The following is a 20,529-nucleotide window of genomic DNA, read 5'->3' on the forward strand; positions in this document are numbered from 1 at the left end:
AGCTGGAGCACTAATTTGAAATTGACTTCAGAACAACTGCTTTCGAGGCAGGACCTCAGTCAGAATCACTCCTCAGAGTTCTCCATAAAAAATAATTTCAGTCAGGCATCACAGGCATTTTGCACAAGAAAAATATCTACAGATTGAACATTTATGACCTTCCCTTAGACAAAAAAGGCATTTAGTATGTCCATCATTTAAAGGCATAGCTGCCTCACAGGCAGGGTAGATTTTAAAACCTGGAGACTTAACTTAAGCCAACAGACCACCACATTGGTGCCAAGGTGAGACTTCAAAACAAAAAGTCCCCTCTTTGGGAATGAAAAAACCACTAAACCTATTCTAAGAAAGCTACAGGGAAGCAGTCAGATACCACACACCATCTCACTGCCATGTGTGGTAAGGAAACAAGTGGTGTCTGAAGCTGCTTTTCCCCTTCTGCCCTCCTCGGAAGTGGAAGATGGGGGGCACAGGCAGAAACCCAACAGATGCTGCTGAACAAAAGAATCCAAGCTCATGTACACAGGGCGCACACACGTACAGTGAGATCCATGTAGATAAAATACTAGAAGAACTACATTAGGAATCTATTTTTATTAATGTAGGAGGCTGAAGCTAACAAATTTGACCTTAAACTGCCTATAAACGCAATAATGTTCAAAATTGTTTGTCAAACATCCTCTCAAAAAAAGGGTACACTACAGTGACAACCCCAATTGCTGCACTAACACTACTGTAAAATGAATGGTTACCTCACAATACTGTAGTACTATTTTTTAATTGAAGGATGGAGGAGTAAAGGATCCAATTAACAGAAAGAGCTACTTTAAAATTTTAAAACCCTTTGAGACAGTGTCCCTTTTAAGATGTATCTAATGGTTCTTTATTATTCAAGAGAAAGCAAGCATATCAATTTGCAAAAAGAAAGCCAACATCCTTAGCCAACATGTCAAGTGTTGCTGGTATCATACGATCAATTTAAACACAGTTAACTTTTCACTTTGAAAAGAAGCAAGAATATTAAACTACTAATGTTCACTATCTTTTACCAAATGGAAAGCACAGTACTTGTCAGCTAATTATTTACAATAAATTTTATTGTACCTGAAAGAAGTAGCAACCCAACTTGGAGAGCTTGCAGAGTTGTTTTTAACACTGGGAATAGACTGTGGAACAGACTGTTTCAGAGCTGATGATCCCTCACATAATTTCATCTCTTTATTAGAATGTGGGGCTTTTATACTCTGAACATACATTTTGTCTTTCATCTGAAACATAAAAGAATTCTATTGAAACAGGGTTTTTTCCCCATTTAGAAAAGGGTGATGTTAGAAGTGACATAAGTTGCGAATATTAAAGTATACATGAAGAGGCTCTACATGTAATATCAGAAGCATCAGATGTATTTTAATTAATCCCAGCTCAATCTGCATTATTTATATTATTTTTAATTGACAGCATCCATCAAAAAACAAGAATGACCTTAGAACTATGTTCAAATACATTACTAGATAAACTAGTATACTACTACTCCTAGAGATTTGTTACAGGTCTAAAATAACAATTTTGATACTGGACACTAACATGCACACAGATATGAATTAGTCTCAATTCTTGTGAACTTAATTTCTCTTTATAAATCCTCTCTTTAATTACACTCTTAAAATTATCCTCGCCAGTAATCTTTTTACCAAATACATCAGGCTAAGAAAATTAGCTTTATTTTGCTAAATCTGAGGTTCCTTTATTCTTTCAGATAAATATGAGGTAGGGATTTTAAACAATATAAGTCTAAGACATCAGAGAGTTGAAAATTTCAAAAAACAAAAGGGGTATAAAACGAAACATGGTGTTTAAAAACTCCTGATACCATACATAAACAAAATATCAGCACTATCTATTAAAACCACAGAGGATTTTTGTTGTTTATTTTAATATTTCAGGATGAGAATGTGACTAAACTGTCTTTCTAAAGGCACCAAAAAAATCAAGGTTTGAATTTTTTTAAATTACACAAAGAAAGGCAATAAAACATTAAGATAAGAAAATTAAAAAAAAAAGAAAAAAAGATTTTTAGGAACCAAAATACCTCAGTTTTATCTGCTTGAAATCCTGTTGTGAAGTCAGGGGATTGTAAGTCTCTGGGACTACTCACTCCTGCATAACTACCTTCAGAATCGGATGTCAGCAATTCTGGAAGCGACTCCACAGAGTTAGCCTTATCCAATTTTATTAAGCCTAAAAGTATTGGATAAGAATAGAACATAGAACTATAACATGAAAAGCAGGATTGTTATACAATGCTTATATAAGAAAATATACAGACCTGGAAGGTGGCATCATATTTTGAACATTAGACAATTATAAAACTATAAATATAAAACTAAAAAGGGTAGTTCATTACATAATCCTATACAGTTGCAGGTAACCATCAATTTTCAAGCATCATGGAGCAGAATAAAATAGCTCCCCCTTCTCTTCCTTTCTCTAATCTGATTCACACAAACTATTTGCTTGAAAAAGGAATGCATGCATTTACTTTTTCTATTTCTCACCAACTGGACAATGAACAACAGGCTAATCAGATTCCAGTCATTTTCTTTCAGGGTTTCAAGTAGTGATTCAATGTTTGGGCTGCCAACATTACAGGGGAACATTTAAGTTACAAAACAACAACAACAAAAAAACCATGGAAAAAATGTCCTTTAGTCTTAGTTTTATAAAAGGCTTGTTTTCCTAAAAATTAAGTTTGGGGCCAAAGTTATATCCCTTTAAAAAGGGAAGAAAAAACAGTATCACTTAATTCTATAATTCAAAAATAAACCATTATAATCCATACTGAACATTTACAAAAAAAGTTGTGTGTTAAGTAAGAAATTCTTCTAAAGATGAACAGATAGCAGAGTATAGTATTTCATATTAAAGTTGATGCTAGACTTTGTGATGCCCGAAAGTTCATTTGCCACTAACCTGTGGAGGGTGGACTCTGAATAATATCCGAAAGATTATATCCTCCAGAGCTGTCTGATCGTCTTCGTGGCTTCTTTTTAGCCTTCATTTTTGCCTTTTTGAGAAGAGCTTCCCTATGCAGAAAATTTTTATATTTGAGAAGTCTTTAGAAATAACAAAGTTAATATTGTTAAATCACTCAGACAATATGAAAACTTATTTATAGACTGGGTTGTTAGCAGCAGTTATGATTATGTATATTGCATCAAGAGTGTATGCATGAGCATGACAAGTCAAACTAAACTACAGTACTGGCGAGGTAGATATATCAAGATTAATATTAAGCTTTTCTTCTCATATAGTCTTGACACTTGCATGTTCATTAAACCAGATATGGACTTTTGAACTAGCGTGTGGTGGATTTAGCACTCCTTACATGTAAGATCTAAGTAAATGGAGATGGTAAAAGAGTAATTGTAAGAAAAGGTACTTGACTGGAGCCAAAAGATGTCCATAGGTGAGTCACAGCAATGGAGACTGAACCTCAGATTCAGAGTTGACTGATTTAAATCAAAGTGATATAAATCACCAAGGAGAAAACCTCAATTTAAAGAGGTGATATTAGTCAACTTTTCCATTTGTTCTTCAGTTATTTTCTAAAGAAAGGTGCTTTCTCATTGGTTGATAACACCTTTAAAACATGTTTATTTACAACTAAATAGAGCCTTTACACTAGATTTGGTACATCTTTTTGCTACCTAGATGGTATAATGTAAGTATATACATTTATTTAAGTAATTATATAGCTTAATATTTTCAGATTCTTATTAACTGTACATTTTAGTAGGTTAGAAAATGGTGATGTCACTTGTTTACTAGATAATTAACTTTTTGCTCATGATTTGTGTCCAGCAGCATTCTAATGGTAACTGGAATTTTAATAAAAAAAAAGTTTGTTTGTTTAACAAAACCATCATAAATGTTGTGGATACATAAACTTCTCCCAGCAAAACATGTTTCACATTTACAACTAAATAATTTACTAAACAGGTATTAACTGAAGTCAGTTAGTTAAACTGATTATTTCAGATCAGCCTGGGGAAAATTTCAAATTTATTTAAGTGAAAGTGAATAGAGCTTAGGTTTCTACTCATCTATGTCTCATTTTCAAGAGACTGTCTACTACGTTACTTAGTGACCCCACTGTACCATAATTATAAAGCCTGACCTCGCAAGTTAGACATTTTCCCCCGATTCTCTCTTTATACAGAAAAGCAGCCTTTAAACTCAAAGTTTTTGATGGAGACTCATGGATTCAGCATATTTATTTTTTTATTTAAAATGTTTTGAGAGACTATAATAAATTTGGAACTTAACATTTTGTATTTAATTCACATTTCATTTTGAACACATTTTTTTTAAAGAAACAATTTTAAAAAGTTTTTGAAAAATCTGGTTTTAAAAAATCCATTTTTAATTTTAATTATTTTTTTTAAAGAAATCACTGATTTTTATCTACCCTGCTGAGCTTTCTAGATCGAAAACTATGTGTCTCAACTGCCTAAGCTAAAACATCTAAGTCTGTGAGCTTAAAGCCATTAGCAGATTCAAACCTCTATTTGTGGCCAAACCACCACTAGTGAGAGACAGAGAGCCCCACTGAGTAAGCATATGCAACCTATGCAGATATTCAGGGTAGCATTGAACAAGATCCGTGTGATCTACTGAAATGGTACAATAATGAGCACACTGAACCAAATGGTAACCTTTGGTGTCTTAATAAAACTACTCTTAATTCTGTTAAAACAGTAGCATGACTGGAAAACAGCTAAGTACGCTGTTGCTGACAAAGGAGGTGCTGTCGTAATCATGAAGAGGTTGGAATATGAACAAGAGGCTGCTAGGCAGTTCTCCACCACCACTATCTACAAGCCATTACCCTCTGATCCCACTGAGGGTTACCAAAAGAAGCTATACCATTTGCTCAAGAAACTCCCTGAAAAAAAGCACAAGAACAAATCCGCACAGACACACCCCTGGAACCCCGACCTGGGATATTCAATCTGCTACCCAAGATCCATAAACCTAGAAATCCTGGATGCCCCATCATCTCAGGCATTGGCACCCTAACAGCAGGATTGTCTGGCTATGTAGACTCCCTCCTCAGGCCCTACGCTACCAGCACTCCCAGCTATCTTTGAGACACCACTGACTTCCTGAGGAAACTACAATCCATCGGTGATCTTCCTGATAACACCATCCTGGCCACTATGGATGCAGAAGCCCTCTACACCAACATTCCACACAAAGATGGACTACAAGCCCTCAGAAACAGTATCCCTGATAATGTCACGGCAAACCTGGTGGCTGAACTTTGTCCTCACCCATAACTACTTCACATTTGGGGACAATGTATACCTTCAAATCAGCGGCACTGCTATGGGTACCCGCATGGCCCCACAGTATGCCAACATTTTTATGGTTGACTTAGAACAACGCTTCCTCAGCTCTCATCCCCCAATGCCCCTACTCTACTTGCGCTACATGGATGACCTCTTCATCATCTGGACCCATGGAAAAGAAGCCCTTGAGGAATTCCACCATGATTTCAACAATTTCCATCCCACCATCAACCTCAGCCTGGATCAGTCCACACAAGAGATCCACTTCCTGGACACTACAGTACTAATAAGCAATGGTCACATAAACACCACCGGAAACCTACTGACCGTTATTCCTACTTACATGCCTCCAGCTTTCACCCAGACCACACCACACCACACCACACGATCCATTGTCTACAGCCAAGCTCTATGATACAACCTCATTCGCTCCAACCCCTCAGACAGAGACAAACACCTATAAGATCTCTATCAAGCGTTCTTACAACTACAATACCCACCTGCTGAAGTGAAGAAACAGATTGACAGAGCCAGAAGAGTACCCAGAAGTTACCTATTACAGGACTAGCCCAACAAAGAAAATAACAGAACGCCACTAGCCATCACCTTCAGCCCCCAACTAAAACCTCTCCAATGCATCATCAAGGATCTACAACCTATCCTGAAGAATGAGCAATTACTCTCACAGATCTTGGGAGACAGGCCAGTCCTTGCTTACAGACAGCCCCCCAACCTGAAGCAGATACTCACCAGCAATCACACACCACACAACAGAACCATTAACCCAGGAACCTATCCTTGCAACAAAGCCTGTTGCCAACTGTGTCCACATATCTATTCAGGGGACACAATCATAGGGTCTAATCACATCAGCCACACTATCAGAGGCTCGTTCACCTGCACATCTACCAATGTGATATATGCCATCATGTGCCAGCAATGCTCCTCTGCCATGTACATTGGCCAAACTGGACAGTCTCTACGTAAAAGAATAAATGGCCACAAATCAGACGTCAAGAATTACAACATTCAAAAACCAGTCGGAGAACAATTCAGTCTCTTTGGTCACTCAATTACAGACCTAAAAGTTGCAATTCTTCAACAAAAAAACTTCAAAAACAGACTCCAACGAGAGACTGCTGAATTGGAATTAATTTGCCAACTGGATACAATTAACTTAGCCTTGAATAAAGACTGGGAGTGGATGGGTCATTACACAAGTAAAACTATTTCCCCCTGTTTATTCCCCTCCCCCCAACTGTTCTTCAGACGTTCTTGTCAACTGCTGGAAATGGCCCACCTTGATTATCACTACTAAAGGTTCCCTCCTCTCCGCCCCCCCGCTCTCCTGCTGGTAATAGCTCACCTTACCTGATCACTCTCCTTACAGTGTGTATGGTAACACCCATTGTTTCATGTTCTCTATGTATATAAATCTCCCCACTGTATTTTCCACTGAATGCATCCGATGAAGTGAGCTGTAGCTCACAAAAGCTTATGCTCAAATAAATTGGTTAGTCTCTAAGGTGCCACAAGTCCTCCTTTTCTTTTTGCGTATACAGACTAACACGGCTGCTACTCTGAAACCAGTACAAACATGGTCTCCAAAATAACTATGTTATTACACTGGTAGTATAGCTTCTAAACAGTCATGTAGACAGGATGCTTATCCTTAGTCAAACAACTGGAAAAAGTGGGGGGAAAAAATCCAAACAGCTTTTATTTATTGTACCAAAATTAAAGAGTTACGTGACCCATAACTGACTACAGTATTCCTATTTCATAGAATTTCTATTGTTCTTTCACACATAACAATTGTAATAATGTACTTTAAAAGGTCCAAGAATGAAATAAAGTAAAGGACACAATGAAACAGTTGTCGTGGACTCCTGATAAGGCTTAGGTACTTTGCGAGACTTTAAGACAAAAAGTCAAGCCTCCCAAAAAGGGCCAAAACTTTTTGCACTGTTGCAACAATTAGCAAATGTAATATACCTTTGTTGTTACACTGGATTATACAGTTTTAATCTTAGCCAATCATTCTTCTTCCTATATTGCCTATTTTATCCAGGCTCCTACACGACAGTGACGTATAACAGATTTTTAAAGTATATTATATATTCATAATTTTAATCTTCTTCACTGCTCCTGAAACACGCACTGGGTGGTACGACTTAGGGTTTAATTAAACCATTTCTGGAGCCTCAAGTGGAAGATAATCAGGAATGTGACTACTGATTAACTGTGTAGTATGAATTTTAAAAGCACTAACTACCCAATTCTAATGTGTCAAAACTTGGAAGATTTGTTATGTTCCTCTTCCATCTAAATGTGGTATGCTGCAGCATTATTTGCATCCATGGTGCTTACTTCTTCTTTCAGTATTTTCCAAAGAGAAAAACTTTAGAATATTCAAACAGGTGTTTAATAAATTATTTGAACACAGGTTTGCCAACGTTCTAGATCAGCAGCTTTTTTAAAAAAGCTATATACATAATACAGCCAGTTAAAAAAACGTTGTTTCTCACAGCACGGTTCATGGGACCCTATGGAGTACTGCAGGATTCAGTGGGTCTGCCAAAGACCCGATGCTTTGTCCTTATCAAGCATTATTTGACACCATTGTATATGCTAATATTACCAGTGCTTCTGTGGAATACTGCAAGCAGCAAGAGGGAATCTAGAAAAAATTATCTAAGACTGGTGGAAGATATGCAAGTGATGTTATGCATACACACTCTTCAGTCAAAGATCACATACAAAGAAGAGTACAATGACATAGGAGGGACAAAGGAGGAAAAATGGTTTTGTGATTAAAAGAAATAGGACTAGGAGACAAGAACTGTTCTATTCCTAGTTTCCTTTGCATACAAGAAACTATAGCTGACTTAGAAAGCAAAATTTTCCAACAGAAATGCATAAAAAAAATTTGATTTTTGAAAATTTTTAATCAGCTCCACAAATCACTTAATTGTGACTGAGTTTCCAGAAATTGAAAATGGGGAATATGCATATTTATCTCAAAGTTGTGGCATTGAAATCCATTTCTGTAAGTGGTTTGAAACCCTCTGACAGAAGGTGACTTAGAGATGCTTAGTATTATTTTTGAACAATTCTTGAATTCTCAGTTCTTACAGTTATCATAAAAGGTCTACTACTCTTCTCCACATACTCTGCTGGAAAATACATAAAAGGTGTTATGCAGTAGGAGGTAGTGTTGCCTAGTGGATATGCACCAGACTTTCAGGAGACATTAATTCTGTACCAAGCTCTATTAATAACCTATTAGGTGACCTTGAACAAGTCACTTCACCTCTGTTCCTCAGTTTCCTCATTTTTTGTAAAATGTAGTAATGATGCCAACCACCTCTGTAAAGCACTTTGAAATCAACTGCTGAAAAGTGTTATTTTTTTATTATTCACAAATTCTGTTCATTCAGCCTCACGTCACTTCTTCCTATGATTCCCATTTGCTACTTGCAAAAATACTGGAGTTAACTGAAGCACACGAAAGCTACATAAGCTACAATAGGATAATAAGAGCCCAATGCCTTTGTAGTGGCTGCACAGAACTCCATACATCTAGGTCGGGGTGGGCAAACTTTTTGGCTTGAGGGCCACATCTGGGTATGGAAATTGTATGACAGGCATGAATGCCCATGAAATTGAGGGTTGGGGTGCGGGGAGAGGCTCCAGCTGGGGGTGCGGACTCTGGGGTGGGGATGAGGGGTTGGGGGTGCAGGTGCTCCGGGCTGAGACCAAGGGGTTCAGAGGGCAGGATGGGGATCAGGGCTGCAGGCTCTGGGGGGGCGTTTACTTCAAGCAGCTCCCAGAAGTGGTGGCATGTCCCCCCTCTGGCTCCTACATGGAGGTGCAGCCAGGCGGCTCTGCGCATTGCCCCGTCCGCAGGTGCCACCCCTGCAGCTCCCATTGGCCATGGTTCCCAGCCAACGGGAGCTGTGGTGGGGCGACGCTTGTGGAAGCCCCTGGCTGCCCCTATGCATAGGAGCGGGGGGGGGGGGGGGAGGAGAGAGAGACATGCTGCCGCTTCCAGGTGCCGTGTGAAGCAGGTACCCTGTTCCCTGGCAGGAGCTTAAGGGCCAGATTAAGATGTCTGGAGGGCCGGATGCAGCCCCTGAGCCTTAGTTTGCCCACCCCTGATCTAGCTGCTCTCTATGCATACACCTGACTTCACCTCCTACAGTTCTACTAACAGTGCCACCAGTCAGAATGAGTGGTAGGAGAAAAGAAACTAGCAGGGGTCTACCACATTTCACTGCACAGAGAGCTCTGAAAAAGCGAAGGTCAGTCTGATCAGACATCAGAGGGAAAAAGCTTATTAACCTTTTAGAGGGGAAAAAAGCCACAATTTTTTTTTTAAAAGCGTGTAGTATGAGGCTCATTTGCAAACAAAATTTCTCTTACATTGAACTTTAATACAGTACAGCAGATGTAAACTTCTCCAGCCCTCAACTATAATTAATTTTGGTTTCTTAAACATTGTTTCTAAATGCAGGTTTTCCATAGAATATTAAATAGATATCCTCGCCTCTCTCTTTGGTGATCTTATTTGTTCCCATGGCTTCTACTACCACTTGAATGCCAAATGCATCCCCTTCTACCCATGATCTCTCATGCTCCATCTAGTCATAGATCTGTGCCTGCCTCTGACACCTCTTCCTGGACCCAGCAAGTCTAAAACTGGGTTTATCATGTCTCCTTCAAAGCCTTCTGCTCTTGAACCCTTTTTGTTAATTGCACCACCATACATCTTGCTACACAACCCCACAATATGGAATCATTTTAAAATCTTCTCCAATTTCAAGATCCAGCAGATCTTGCCACTTCTTCCTCTAGTCCAGAAGTGGGCAAACTACGGCCCGCGGGCCACATCCGGCCCACAGGACTGTCCTGCCCTGCCCCTGAGCTCCGAGCCGGGGAGGCTAGCCCACAGCCCCTCCCCTGCTGTTCCCCCTCTCCTGTAGTGATGCCGCTGCGTGGGCAGCGCTCTGGGTGGCGGGGCTGCACGCTCATGCAGGGCAGTGCGTCTGGCTCCGGTTGGGCAGCGCGGCTCCAGATATGCTGCTCTGAGCAGCATGGTAAGGGGGCCAGAGGGTTGGATATGGGACAGGGAGTCCCGGGGGGCAGGCAGGGGACAGGGAGCGGTTGGATGGGGAAGAGGTTCAGGGGGGTGAGGTCCCGGGCGGGGGGGCGGTCGGGGAAGGGGTACCGGGAGGGGGCGGTCAGGGGACAAGGAGCGGGGGGGGGAGGGAGGCAATTGTGGGCTGGGGGGGGAGAAGTGCAGGGGTCGGATGGGGGCAGGGGCCAGGCTGTTTGGGGAGGCACAGCCCTCCCTAACCGGCCCTCCACACAGTTTCGCACCCCAGTATGGCCCTTGGGCCAAAAAAAGTTTGCCTACCCCTGCTCTAGTCTCTAAAAATTTGTTAATTCCCCTCCTACTCCCTATTTCTCATGCTTTGGTTACTTTAACACTCTCCTCTCCAGCCACCTACACTCCCATCTTTCTGTTCCAACTACAATCCACTCAAACACTGTCACCTCACTCCCAATCAAAGAAGTTCTCTTTTTGATATCATCTCCTCTTCCTCCTCAAATCACTTCAGTGGATTATCCCCACTCCATTTAAAGTTTACGCTTATCTTTAGTTTCAAGGAGCCCCATAACTCAGCTCATTATAACTCCATAACTCAGCTACATAACTAGCCTCATCTCCACTCAGCCTAAACATCATTCTGAACTGCTCCTTTTGCCATTTTTGCTCACCTCATTTTAACTTTGAAAAAGATTTTGGAACCTGCATTTCTTCTATTTTTGTATTTTAACTCTATAAGTTTGGTGCCACCAATGCTCTTGACTTTTAGCTGTGAAGAGAGATAAATCGGTATCCTAGAAGAAAGATACTGCTATGTGTAGTTCACTTGGTTGGAGTGATGAATGCCAAGAACTACAGAGGCCAACTATTTCAGCAATCAAAGGAAGAAAACATAAGACTTACTGAGATGTTAGTTCTGTATTCATTTCTTCTTTCAAAAAGACAAAGTTTTCTCTGTCATCAGGCTCCAAAGAGCTAATGTCAGGTCCATCTTGATATGGAGTAATCACTCTCCTGACCATAGCTGGAATCTGAAATATCAAGAGTTAATGTTACACTGATCCTCTTAAGCTGTATAGCAGAAAGCAAACTATTTCTTGCAGAAGTACCAGATCAGTGGTTCTCAAATTTTTTTTTTCACGGATCACTTGAAAATTGCTGAGGGTCTCAGCGGACCACTTAACGATCTTTCCAAATGTTGTTTGTACCATTAGCTAACTATTGTAACGTGCTTTGGATAAAAGTACCTCATTAAAAAAACCTTAATAATAATTAACTTTTTTTGTTCTAGAAATAAAAGCACACAACTCATTTTCATATCTTCCCTTTCTAATGTGATGGATGTGCCCTCTCTCCCCTGCTGCAACAGCCCCTGAGCTGGGGCTGGGAAAGAGGGGGGTCTCTCCCTCTCTCCCCCTTCATGGCAGCCCCCAAGCTATGACTGAGAAGGAGGAAGGTCTCTCCCCCGCCACAGCACCCACAGAGCTGAGGCTGTGGAGGAGGGCCATCTCTCCCTGGCAGCAGCAGCCCTGGAGATAGGGAAAGTCACCCCTTTCTCTGGCCACCACAGCCCTGTAAGTCCCGAATTCCCCCCACTCCCTCTTCTCACCCCATTTCCTCCTCCCACCTACCCCCTATTCCCCCCAAGGCCACTAGCTCACCATACATGTGCATCTTCTCCAGGATCCAGGCACCTAATTAGCAGAGCCATGCCTGTGTGACTCCGCTAATTAAGTGGGTGGCCCTTCATTCTCTCATGTGTGGCCACCCAGGTGTACACTTTAGAGAGATCTATCTGCGGACCACCTGAATGGAGCTCACGGACCACTGGTGACCCGCGGACTGCAATTTGAGAACCTCTGTACCAGATTATAATCACTTGAATACATAATTTTAGAATCCAGGTATTATCACCATTATGCATTACAGCCTACAAGACAAAGGAAATTGATAATTAAAAAAAAAAAGCATACACACAAACACTGCCACATCTACACGTTCTTTAATTCTTTTAAAGAAAACGTAGAGGTTCAGAACTTAATTTAAAAACTGACTAGGATACTTCATAGAAGAATGGCACAGATTTATGCCCAATCACAGTCTCTTACCATTTAAGTATTAAAGAAGAAAAATAGTTTATACTGTATGCTGACTCTCCCTTGCTTACTGGCAAAGTTTCACTCATTTCTTTTGTTTCACTTAATATTAATTCTTCCTACACTGCCCTACTGATATTAGAACAGGAAAGCAGAATTAGATACTCTTGGAAGCTACCAATTCCACTAAAAATGAGTGTTACCTCTTCCCCCCCACACCACAAATTCTTCCTCTGCATAGAATTACCCGACACTCGTTTGTTTACTAAAGCCAATTTAGAACATATGTTTTGTGGTGCCATTAATACCATTAAATGCATATGACTGATAGTCTTAATGGAACACAGAATTATGCATGTTGCAGTGGTAATAAATGTGTAACTATCAGAAAATTTCCAAAGTAAAGAAAAATTTAAAAAAATATAGATTAAATTTATTTCTGGATTAATGTTTTGAAAGGACCACTGCCCACCTGATGAGCATCTGACACACATTTATCAGCTTAACTCAATGTTCATTTTTAAAGTAGTCAATTTTCACTGACCTAGGTATAGCTTACCATTTTTCTGTAAGACACAGAAAGGTCCCTCAAAACTTCATCACTTAAGACATCTAGAGTCCTAAAACAAGATAGATAGTTATAGCCTCGGTCTCATTTACCATACTTTAAGTCATTTGATTCAAACTGCAAGATATTTGTTCAATAGGATTCAAATAATTACAGTTTAGGGGTACACATATGCACAGGTGATAGCATTAGATATTATGGTGATGGGCACTAACATCCTACTTTAGCTAGATCATCAAATCTTAAATTACTTTCTCATCTACCTTTTGCCTACTTGTTTGGCTCCTTTACAATACAGTCTAACAATCCAAGGCATTGCATAGCTTCTAACAAGCAAGTTTTTGTTTAGTTTTTTAATCAATTTGCTACATAAAGAGTTTGTCTGGGATATGGTGCAGATTAACCCTTTAAGTAAAATTACTGTTGCAGGTAATAAAAATTGAGGTCTTTGCTTTAATCCCATTTACTTGCCTGTAACATATTATATACCTACCATGTGTGAACACAGCAATTATTTTAAAGAGAAATTGTTTACACTGAAACTGCAACAGCAATCATGTATGTAAAAAATACCAACATGATGCTCATGGCTAGAGCTGAGCAAACTGGATTTTTAGTTCGACCAGCAAATTGAAAAAAAAAAAAAAAAATCACAGAAAACAGTCTGTTCCAAAAATGTTTGGCCTGTGTCAGCAAATTGGAAAAAAGTTTGTTTTGGTCCAGCTTCAAGAAACTACGCATGTTCCTCCCCCTCTCCCTTATAATACGTAGCCCAAAGCTCAGGGCACTCGCCTGGGATGTGGGCAACTCAGGTTTGAATCCCTACTCTGAAACAGGAACTTAAACACACATCTCTCCTTGCCAGGTGCTAGGCTATTCTCGGGTAGGTTGCTCTCAATCTCTGCTTTTAAAGGTGTTCCACTTCGTATAAAAACTCAAATATTAATTGGGCCAAATAGAGGGACAGAGTGAGAATGATTCGATAGCCTGGTGATTAAGGCACTCTCCTGGGAGGTAGTAGATGTGGATTCAAATCTTCTCTGCTTGATTCAGAGGAGGGATTCAAGTCCCTGCTCCAGAGTAGGGATTCAAACCTGTGTTTCCCACATCCCAGGCAAGTGCCCCTAGCTCCTCGGCTAAAGTTATAGAGGGCGATGGAAGGACAAACAGTTTTCTGATGCTGATCCTGAAAAAAAATCTCAGGTGAAAACAATGATAAATTTGGGGTTGTTCATGAATAAATAAAAACTGAAATTTTTGTCTGAAAAAATTTCACCTAGCCCTATTTATAACCATTTTGAAATGTCTTCCAGAGCTACCTTGCAGGTCTCCATTCTTAGGACTGATTCAAAGCCCACATCAGTGGAAAGATTCCTACTAACTTAACTCAGTGGGCTTTGGAACAGGCTCTTTTTGCCTCAGGATTACGGAAGTAACACTTTATTATGTGTTCTAGTACAGGTGAAACAGATACATAACTTGCAAGATAGGGCACAGAGTTTCAGCACAAATGTATACCACTGCAGCTGAGGATTTTTGGTTACATTCTCAACTATCACTCGTAACATTTCCTGATGATTCTTCCAACAGTTCCACACTTTTGCAGTATTTCACTTTTATGGTTCAAAGCATACTGTAACACCTACATCCACTCTTACCTCGCTTCAAGCAAGGCTGCCATATTTAGTCCTATGAACTGCAAGCAGGACAGTTTTAACTGTTCAGCACTGTATGTTGCTGAAAACTCCAGCAGCTCAGTAGCATTCTTTAAAGTGACTGGAAAGAAGAAACATCACAGACTTAACTAGAGAACATACTGCAATTTTGTTCTGTAATCACTTATTACATCAAGATATACAGTATGAATTGGGGGGGGAGGGGAGGAGAGATCAGGTTATGAAAAAGGAATAAAAATAAACCCTTTTCCTGTTTCATTAGACAGGAGCACTAATGCTTAAGTGGCCCTGACTCCACCCAAGGCAACACTATTATTATTAAATACTTATGTAGCGTGAATTTGACTGATTCTTTACAGAAATACAAAAGATAGTCACAGCTATGAAAAGCCTACAATCTAAGCACAGATCAGCTTTGAAAATGGAGCAAACAGACAAAGAGAGTGAGAAACAGAGGTTAAAACAACAGTAACATGAATAAATTTATATTGTGAACAAAGCTTAAGCTCCAATATTTTTCTATAGCTGAAAAAGATGTAGTGAGAGAAGGCAGGAATGGAAGTCACCAAGGAAAGCCAAGTAGATTCTGAGAAGAGAGATGAAGGAGAGGGAGGATGATTGGTGTGCTAGAAGAGGGAGGCATTTCCACCCAAAAAGACATTGTCAAGAGAAGTATGAAAGCACAAAAAGAGCAACAAAAAAGAGTTAGGGAAGGACATGAGATGGGAATTAGGTAGAAACATGAAAAAAATTGTGTAGTGCCTTAAAAAAGTGAGGACAAGGAGTTTGAATTTGATGAGGTAAGAGACCCAGAACTGGTAAAGATACTTGAAGTGAAGTGACATGATTGAAGTTGCAGGCCAAGAAGATTATTTTAGTTCTAGAATGTTGGGCAGTCTGAAGGGGGGTGACCACAGATGTCTAGGCAAGAGAGAACTATGACATGAACTGGAGATTCGCGCCTTCATTCCCATAGCCACAGCCAGAGTTAAGCAGCGTCACACTGCAACTCACAAAAAAGCTTAAACACTTACCTTCTAAACAACTGGATTTATTTTAACAAAATGAAAAAAGGCAGCCATTTCATTAAGAAACATAGTAAAACACTCACGTTTTTCAGTAATGGCTACTTCACACATTTCTTTCAGTCGAGATACAAGAAGTTGGTCTGCTACCACCAGAACATTACAAATAAATTCCACATTTTGAGAGTCTGGAAATGAAGAAAAGTTGCATGAGAAAGATGACTGGTTACGTGAAAAATGCTTCAGAAAAGTTTCAACAAAGGCCAGTTTGCTCCACTGTGCTTTGTAGGTGTCATGGCATAGGTAGCTTATGAAGTGGGATTTAAAATAGGACAAGATGGTAGTGGCTTTGCAAATCTTGTAGAGAAGGAGTTTTTCTTATATATAAAGGGGCAACATAGAGAAAACATAGAAGTGCTTGTGGAAAAAGCAGCTGATCATGATGTCTTCAGCAAAACGAAGGTCGGGGCGGGAGACAACACTTGCAGTAAAACTACAACTGACTCCAAAGTATAAAATGATATCATATTGGTAGGGGTTTACCAAACATCATATATGATTCAAAAGGCAATACAATATATCTTTTTAGTAAAAAAGGTAATCTAATTGTGGTACTTACGGTACCACTTCCCCATAACACACAAATGTCTCTAATTTGAAAGAGTTCACACTGTAGAGCATAATATCCAAACTTTCTGCTCCCTTCAGGCGTCTTTTCCTTGTTTATTAAAATGAAAATAGCAGAATTATTTGAAAGATCAAGCTGAAATTTATTCCGTTTAAAAACTCGCTGTCAGCTGTTCATGCCCCCAACTCTACAATTTCCAGAAACAAATATATTGTCAGCACCTTTTATTGCAGGAGCTTCATCTGTATAGATGTAATCCAGGATAACCTGCAGTATGTCAGAATGGATTGGCATTTCCAGAGCTGCACAACAGGATGACTAAAGGAAAAAGGGATAAGAAGAGTACAATTTCAAAAACTGATCATTTAAAAATCAAAGGTGATTACAAGGAATTACACGGGAAACTCCAGTTCCTCCAAAACAAGTAGGTCTCTCAAGAATCTGAACTCCTGCAGTACTGGATGGGTTTGAAGGATGGGACCCTATTCAGTTGTCAATACCGATGCTATATGCTGCTTTGGCAAGTCTATTCTGATCAGAGTAGTCGATGCTTATGAGGATGACTTGGGGGGCGCTGAGACCATATGGGACATGACATCTTCCGGGTACCAAGGCCATCTTAGTGGTCAACTTAGATGTAGACAGTACAGGAATTGTGTGTATAGTTCTCTTAGTGGTTGAATGCTCCCATGATGCAGTGCCCTGCTTGTGCAGCACCAAAGGTCTCAATACAAGGCATGCTTGTTGTCCTTTTTCTCTGCTGAGCCCAGAGCCCCAGGCACAGGACTGGTACCAAGAATGTTTGCAGCCTCAGCCATACCCAGGGTGGGACACAAGGACTCCTCAGCAGTCTTCACAGGGACTGAGGTCTTTTTGAGATGGACTCTTTCTGGGGACAATGACTCCATTTTCTATGGGTTTTCTTCATGAATTTACCTCAGGTAAACAAAGGTGAATGTGCTGAAATTGACAGGGCACTGTGTTCATTCAGTGACTGATGTTTGGGTTGGGGAGCAGGAGGTACGAGAGGGGTGTCTCCTGGCCTGGACATGAGGCTAGTTGAAAGGAACACTCCATCATTAAGAACCTCAGTTTCAGCTCCAGATTTTTTCTTGCTCAGTACTTAAAAAAGTAGAGCAGATGGAACACTTTTGCAGGATATGAGACTCTCCCAAGTAGTGGATAAAATGGGAATGCCGGTCACTGACCGGGAAGGACACCCAGCAAGAGACGCACTGCTTGAAGCGAGCCTGGCATACCCTGGGGCAATGGCATCTAGCAGGGGAAGGCACCCCTTGCCCAAAGAGGAAAGAGATAGAGAGAAAATCCCCCTGAATCCCAAAATACAAAAGTTAAAATAAAATAACTAAAGAAAAATAATAAAATAAAGAAGGGAAACTAGGCTAAGAGACTTTGAAAGTAAGGCACATTAACCCTACGTCTCAGGCCAAGACAGGTGAGAAGGAACTGAGGGCGGTTCGCTTGCATAGTCATAAGTAATCTCAGAGCAGGGCATGAGGAAATGCAGCCCAAACAGGCACTACTATCAAAAATCTCTGATTAAAGACACATTGTGCGTGAGCGCACCTGAAGTGGAGCACTCATAGGGACATTACTTGAAGACTAATATTATCTACATGTCATTTATTAAGACCTACTGCAGGAAGGAAGTTTAATACACCTCCAAGGATATTAGCAATTCAAACTCACTGGGGGGAGGGGTGGGTTTATAATACTAAAGATTATTTGCAGTAGAAATTTCTAAGATAGCAATATACTTACTAACTCAAAGTCTGCTTTTACATAAAATTACCATGTCTCATAACATTTATGCTTAATTTTTTTTATTTAATACAGTTTCTGAACGGTTCAAAATTAGTTTCTCTGCTAAAATTTCCCATTTTCCTACAAGTTTTACACAAACTGTATTTTAATTTACATTCCAGTTAATGGCAAAATCTCATTTGAGAAACAGGAAAATCTTCATTCACTTACATTAATGTGAAACAACTAACACGGCACACATATTTTTAACTGGCAAGCTTACCTCAATCCAAGAACTGCTTAACATCCTATGAAAGTAGTCTGTAAAGAAAAAAAAAAAACAAGCTCATTTTGAGACATAATATGAGAAGCAAGTTATTGTGAACAAAAGAATCTACAGATATTACATACATACCAAGTCTTGCACAGAGTACACATTTGTGACAAGGGAATTCCTTTCCATCTATAGATTTCATGGTCACATCACAGAGGTCCGAACTACAAGACATTTAGAACGGTTATAATCCTGAAATTATTAGCAAATATAAACTCTATAAACAGTTCATTTCTCTTTTGTGCTTGAAACCAGCTTTGACAGGATTAGGCTTCTTGTCCTCTCAAAGAGGGGAAGGAACGTACAAATATTTAACTAGAAACACAATACATTTACCTTTATGATGGTAAACATACCAAACAAGACTTCTCAGCAGTCTTAAAAGGATTAAAAAAAAAAAAAAGAAAACCCACCATAAGCCAAGCTAGTCATAAAGCAAGCTAACTAGTGAAGAGGATTTCCTCCAAAACCAATTCTATCTTCCAGTTATTGCTTCTCAAGACTGCTCTGAAGGCAGGAGCAGCCAAACTTCCTGCAGACGCAGGAGGTGGGTCTGATCTCCCCTGTGGTGCCAGGAGTGGCCCAGCAAGGGGCTCCTAGCTGCCAGTCCTGACCAGGTTGGGGAGGGAGAGGACTTCCTCTTCCCCTACATGGGCCCTCTCAAGGGGAGGCCAGACCCAACTCCAGGGACCTCTCCCTGCTGCAGGAAGGTTTGAGCTGGGCAGGAGCTCTGGAACTTCCTACAGACACCTAGCTGCTAGTCCCGGTCAGGCTAGGGAGGGACAGGACTGCCTCTTCTTCTGCTCTTGAGTACATCTCCTGGCTGCAGAAAGCTCTGCACACCCTCCCCCCGCGCGCGCGCACACACACACACTCACTTCCTGCCCCCATTGCTCTGCAGCTGCAGGTGGAGGAGTCACTGTACAGGGTGAGCCCTGCTGCCCCCCTTCCAGATGCAATTATTAGCTTGTTTCAATAAAATAAAGGTCATGTGAATTTGACAGAATTTATTGATGGACATTTTACAGCAGCAAAACAACACTCAGAGCTCAACTCTCTGCTTGGTAGATATGGGCATCTGATATGGTTTTGTAGGGTAGTGATCTCCATTGGTAGCCTCATACTGGAGAGCCACTGCCTTAAGTTAACAAAAGCAAGCGAAAAAAAAAGTTCTGGTTCCTAATGTTATTAACTGAACGTCAACATGGAGCATCCAGCAACTGTGTCTTCCCTCATTCCCTGTCTGAAAACACCTGTTCGTGTTCAGACATAGCTCTCTCTGCATCCGTGGAGTTCGTTGGAATTGTCAGCCAGTTCCGAGCTAGCCTTGCAAGATGGGGGATTCTGCTTTCCACTGAGTTTCAAAACTGTAGCACAGGCAAACTACAGTCCGCGTCTTTTGTGATATTTTTGTAAGAAGGAATCTCCAGCCCACAATTCTTGTCAAAGCCAGTAACTGCATTAGGCCAGGTAAATCCACCATCAACAGGTGCATTTGTGCAGGGTCAAAAATACACACAACTTTTAGGAACCCTGCTGAATGTTGTTGAAACTTTTGAGCAGTTTTTGCTGCATTGCTTGACTCTTTCCCATAGCAATAGTATTGTTTGAGCTTCTTTGCCATGCAAGAAAACACCTGCTGAGCACTGGCATTTAACTCAGCATTGTCAGAGTGATTTTCATTTGATTGTGCTTCAGCCCAGAACAGGACATCCATTACTTTGTTGTATGCTTGGAGGATTGTGACATGTCAAGATTCCAACCAAGTGATTAAGTCTATCAGTCCTGTGGCATTCTTGGCAATGAACTGAACTTCCTCATTCAGCTGAGCATTGTTTAGAACCTGCATTTTTGGTGTCAGTGTGAGCTCTTCTGAGATGAACTCCAAATAGTACATCAGGTGAGCTGCATGATATTGTACAGCCTCAAATCAGAAATTTCAACAAGTAATTATTGGCTCTGGGGGAAGTTCCA

At 40.4% G+C, this 20,529-nt stretch overlaps 1 protein-coding gene across 3 annotated transcripts in view; it reads right to left on the reverse strand.

Annotated features, from left to right (window-relative positions):
* IBTK (inhibitor of Bruton tyrosine kinase) overlaps positions 1 to 20,529 on the reverse strand; it is a 94,753-nt gene that overhangs the window by 31,984 nt on the left and 42,240 nt on the right. For all 3 annotated transcript variants that reach the window (XM_048845149.2, XM_048845150.2, XM_048845148.2), the window contains 10 exons: positions 18,637 to 18,719; positions 18,505 to 18,542; positions 16,679 to 16,775; positions 15,916 to 16,017; positions 14,787 to 14,904; positions 13,120 to 13,180; positions 11,368 to 11,495; positions 2,971 to 3,083; positions 2,090 to 2,238; positions 1,105 to 1,268 (listed from right to left, as the gene is read on the reverse strand). In XM_048845149.2, coding sequence (XP_048701106.2) covers positions 1,105 to 1,268; positions 2,090 to 2,238; positions 2,971 to 3,083; positions 11,368 to 11,495; positions 13,120 to 13,180; positions 14,787 to 14,904; positions 15,916 to 16,017; positions 16,679 to 16,775; positions 18,505 to 18,542; positions 18,637 to 18,719 — 1,053 coding nt within the window. The remainder of the gene's footprint in view (positions 1 to 1,104; positions 1,269 to 2,089; positions 2,239 to 2,970; positions 3,084 to 11,367; positions 11,496 to 13,119; positions 13,181 to 14,786; positions 14,905 to 15,915; positions 16,018 to 16,678; positions 16,776 to 18,504; positions 18,543 to 18,636; positions 18,720 to 20,529) is intronic.

This window comes from Caretta caretta, chromosome 3, assembly GCF_965140235.1.
Source record: "Caretta caretta isolate rCarCar2 chromosome 3, rCarCar1.hap1, whole genome shotgun sequence".
Lineage (NCBI taxonomy): Eukaryota > Metazoa > Chordata > Testudines > Cheloniidae > Caretta > Caretta caretta.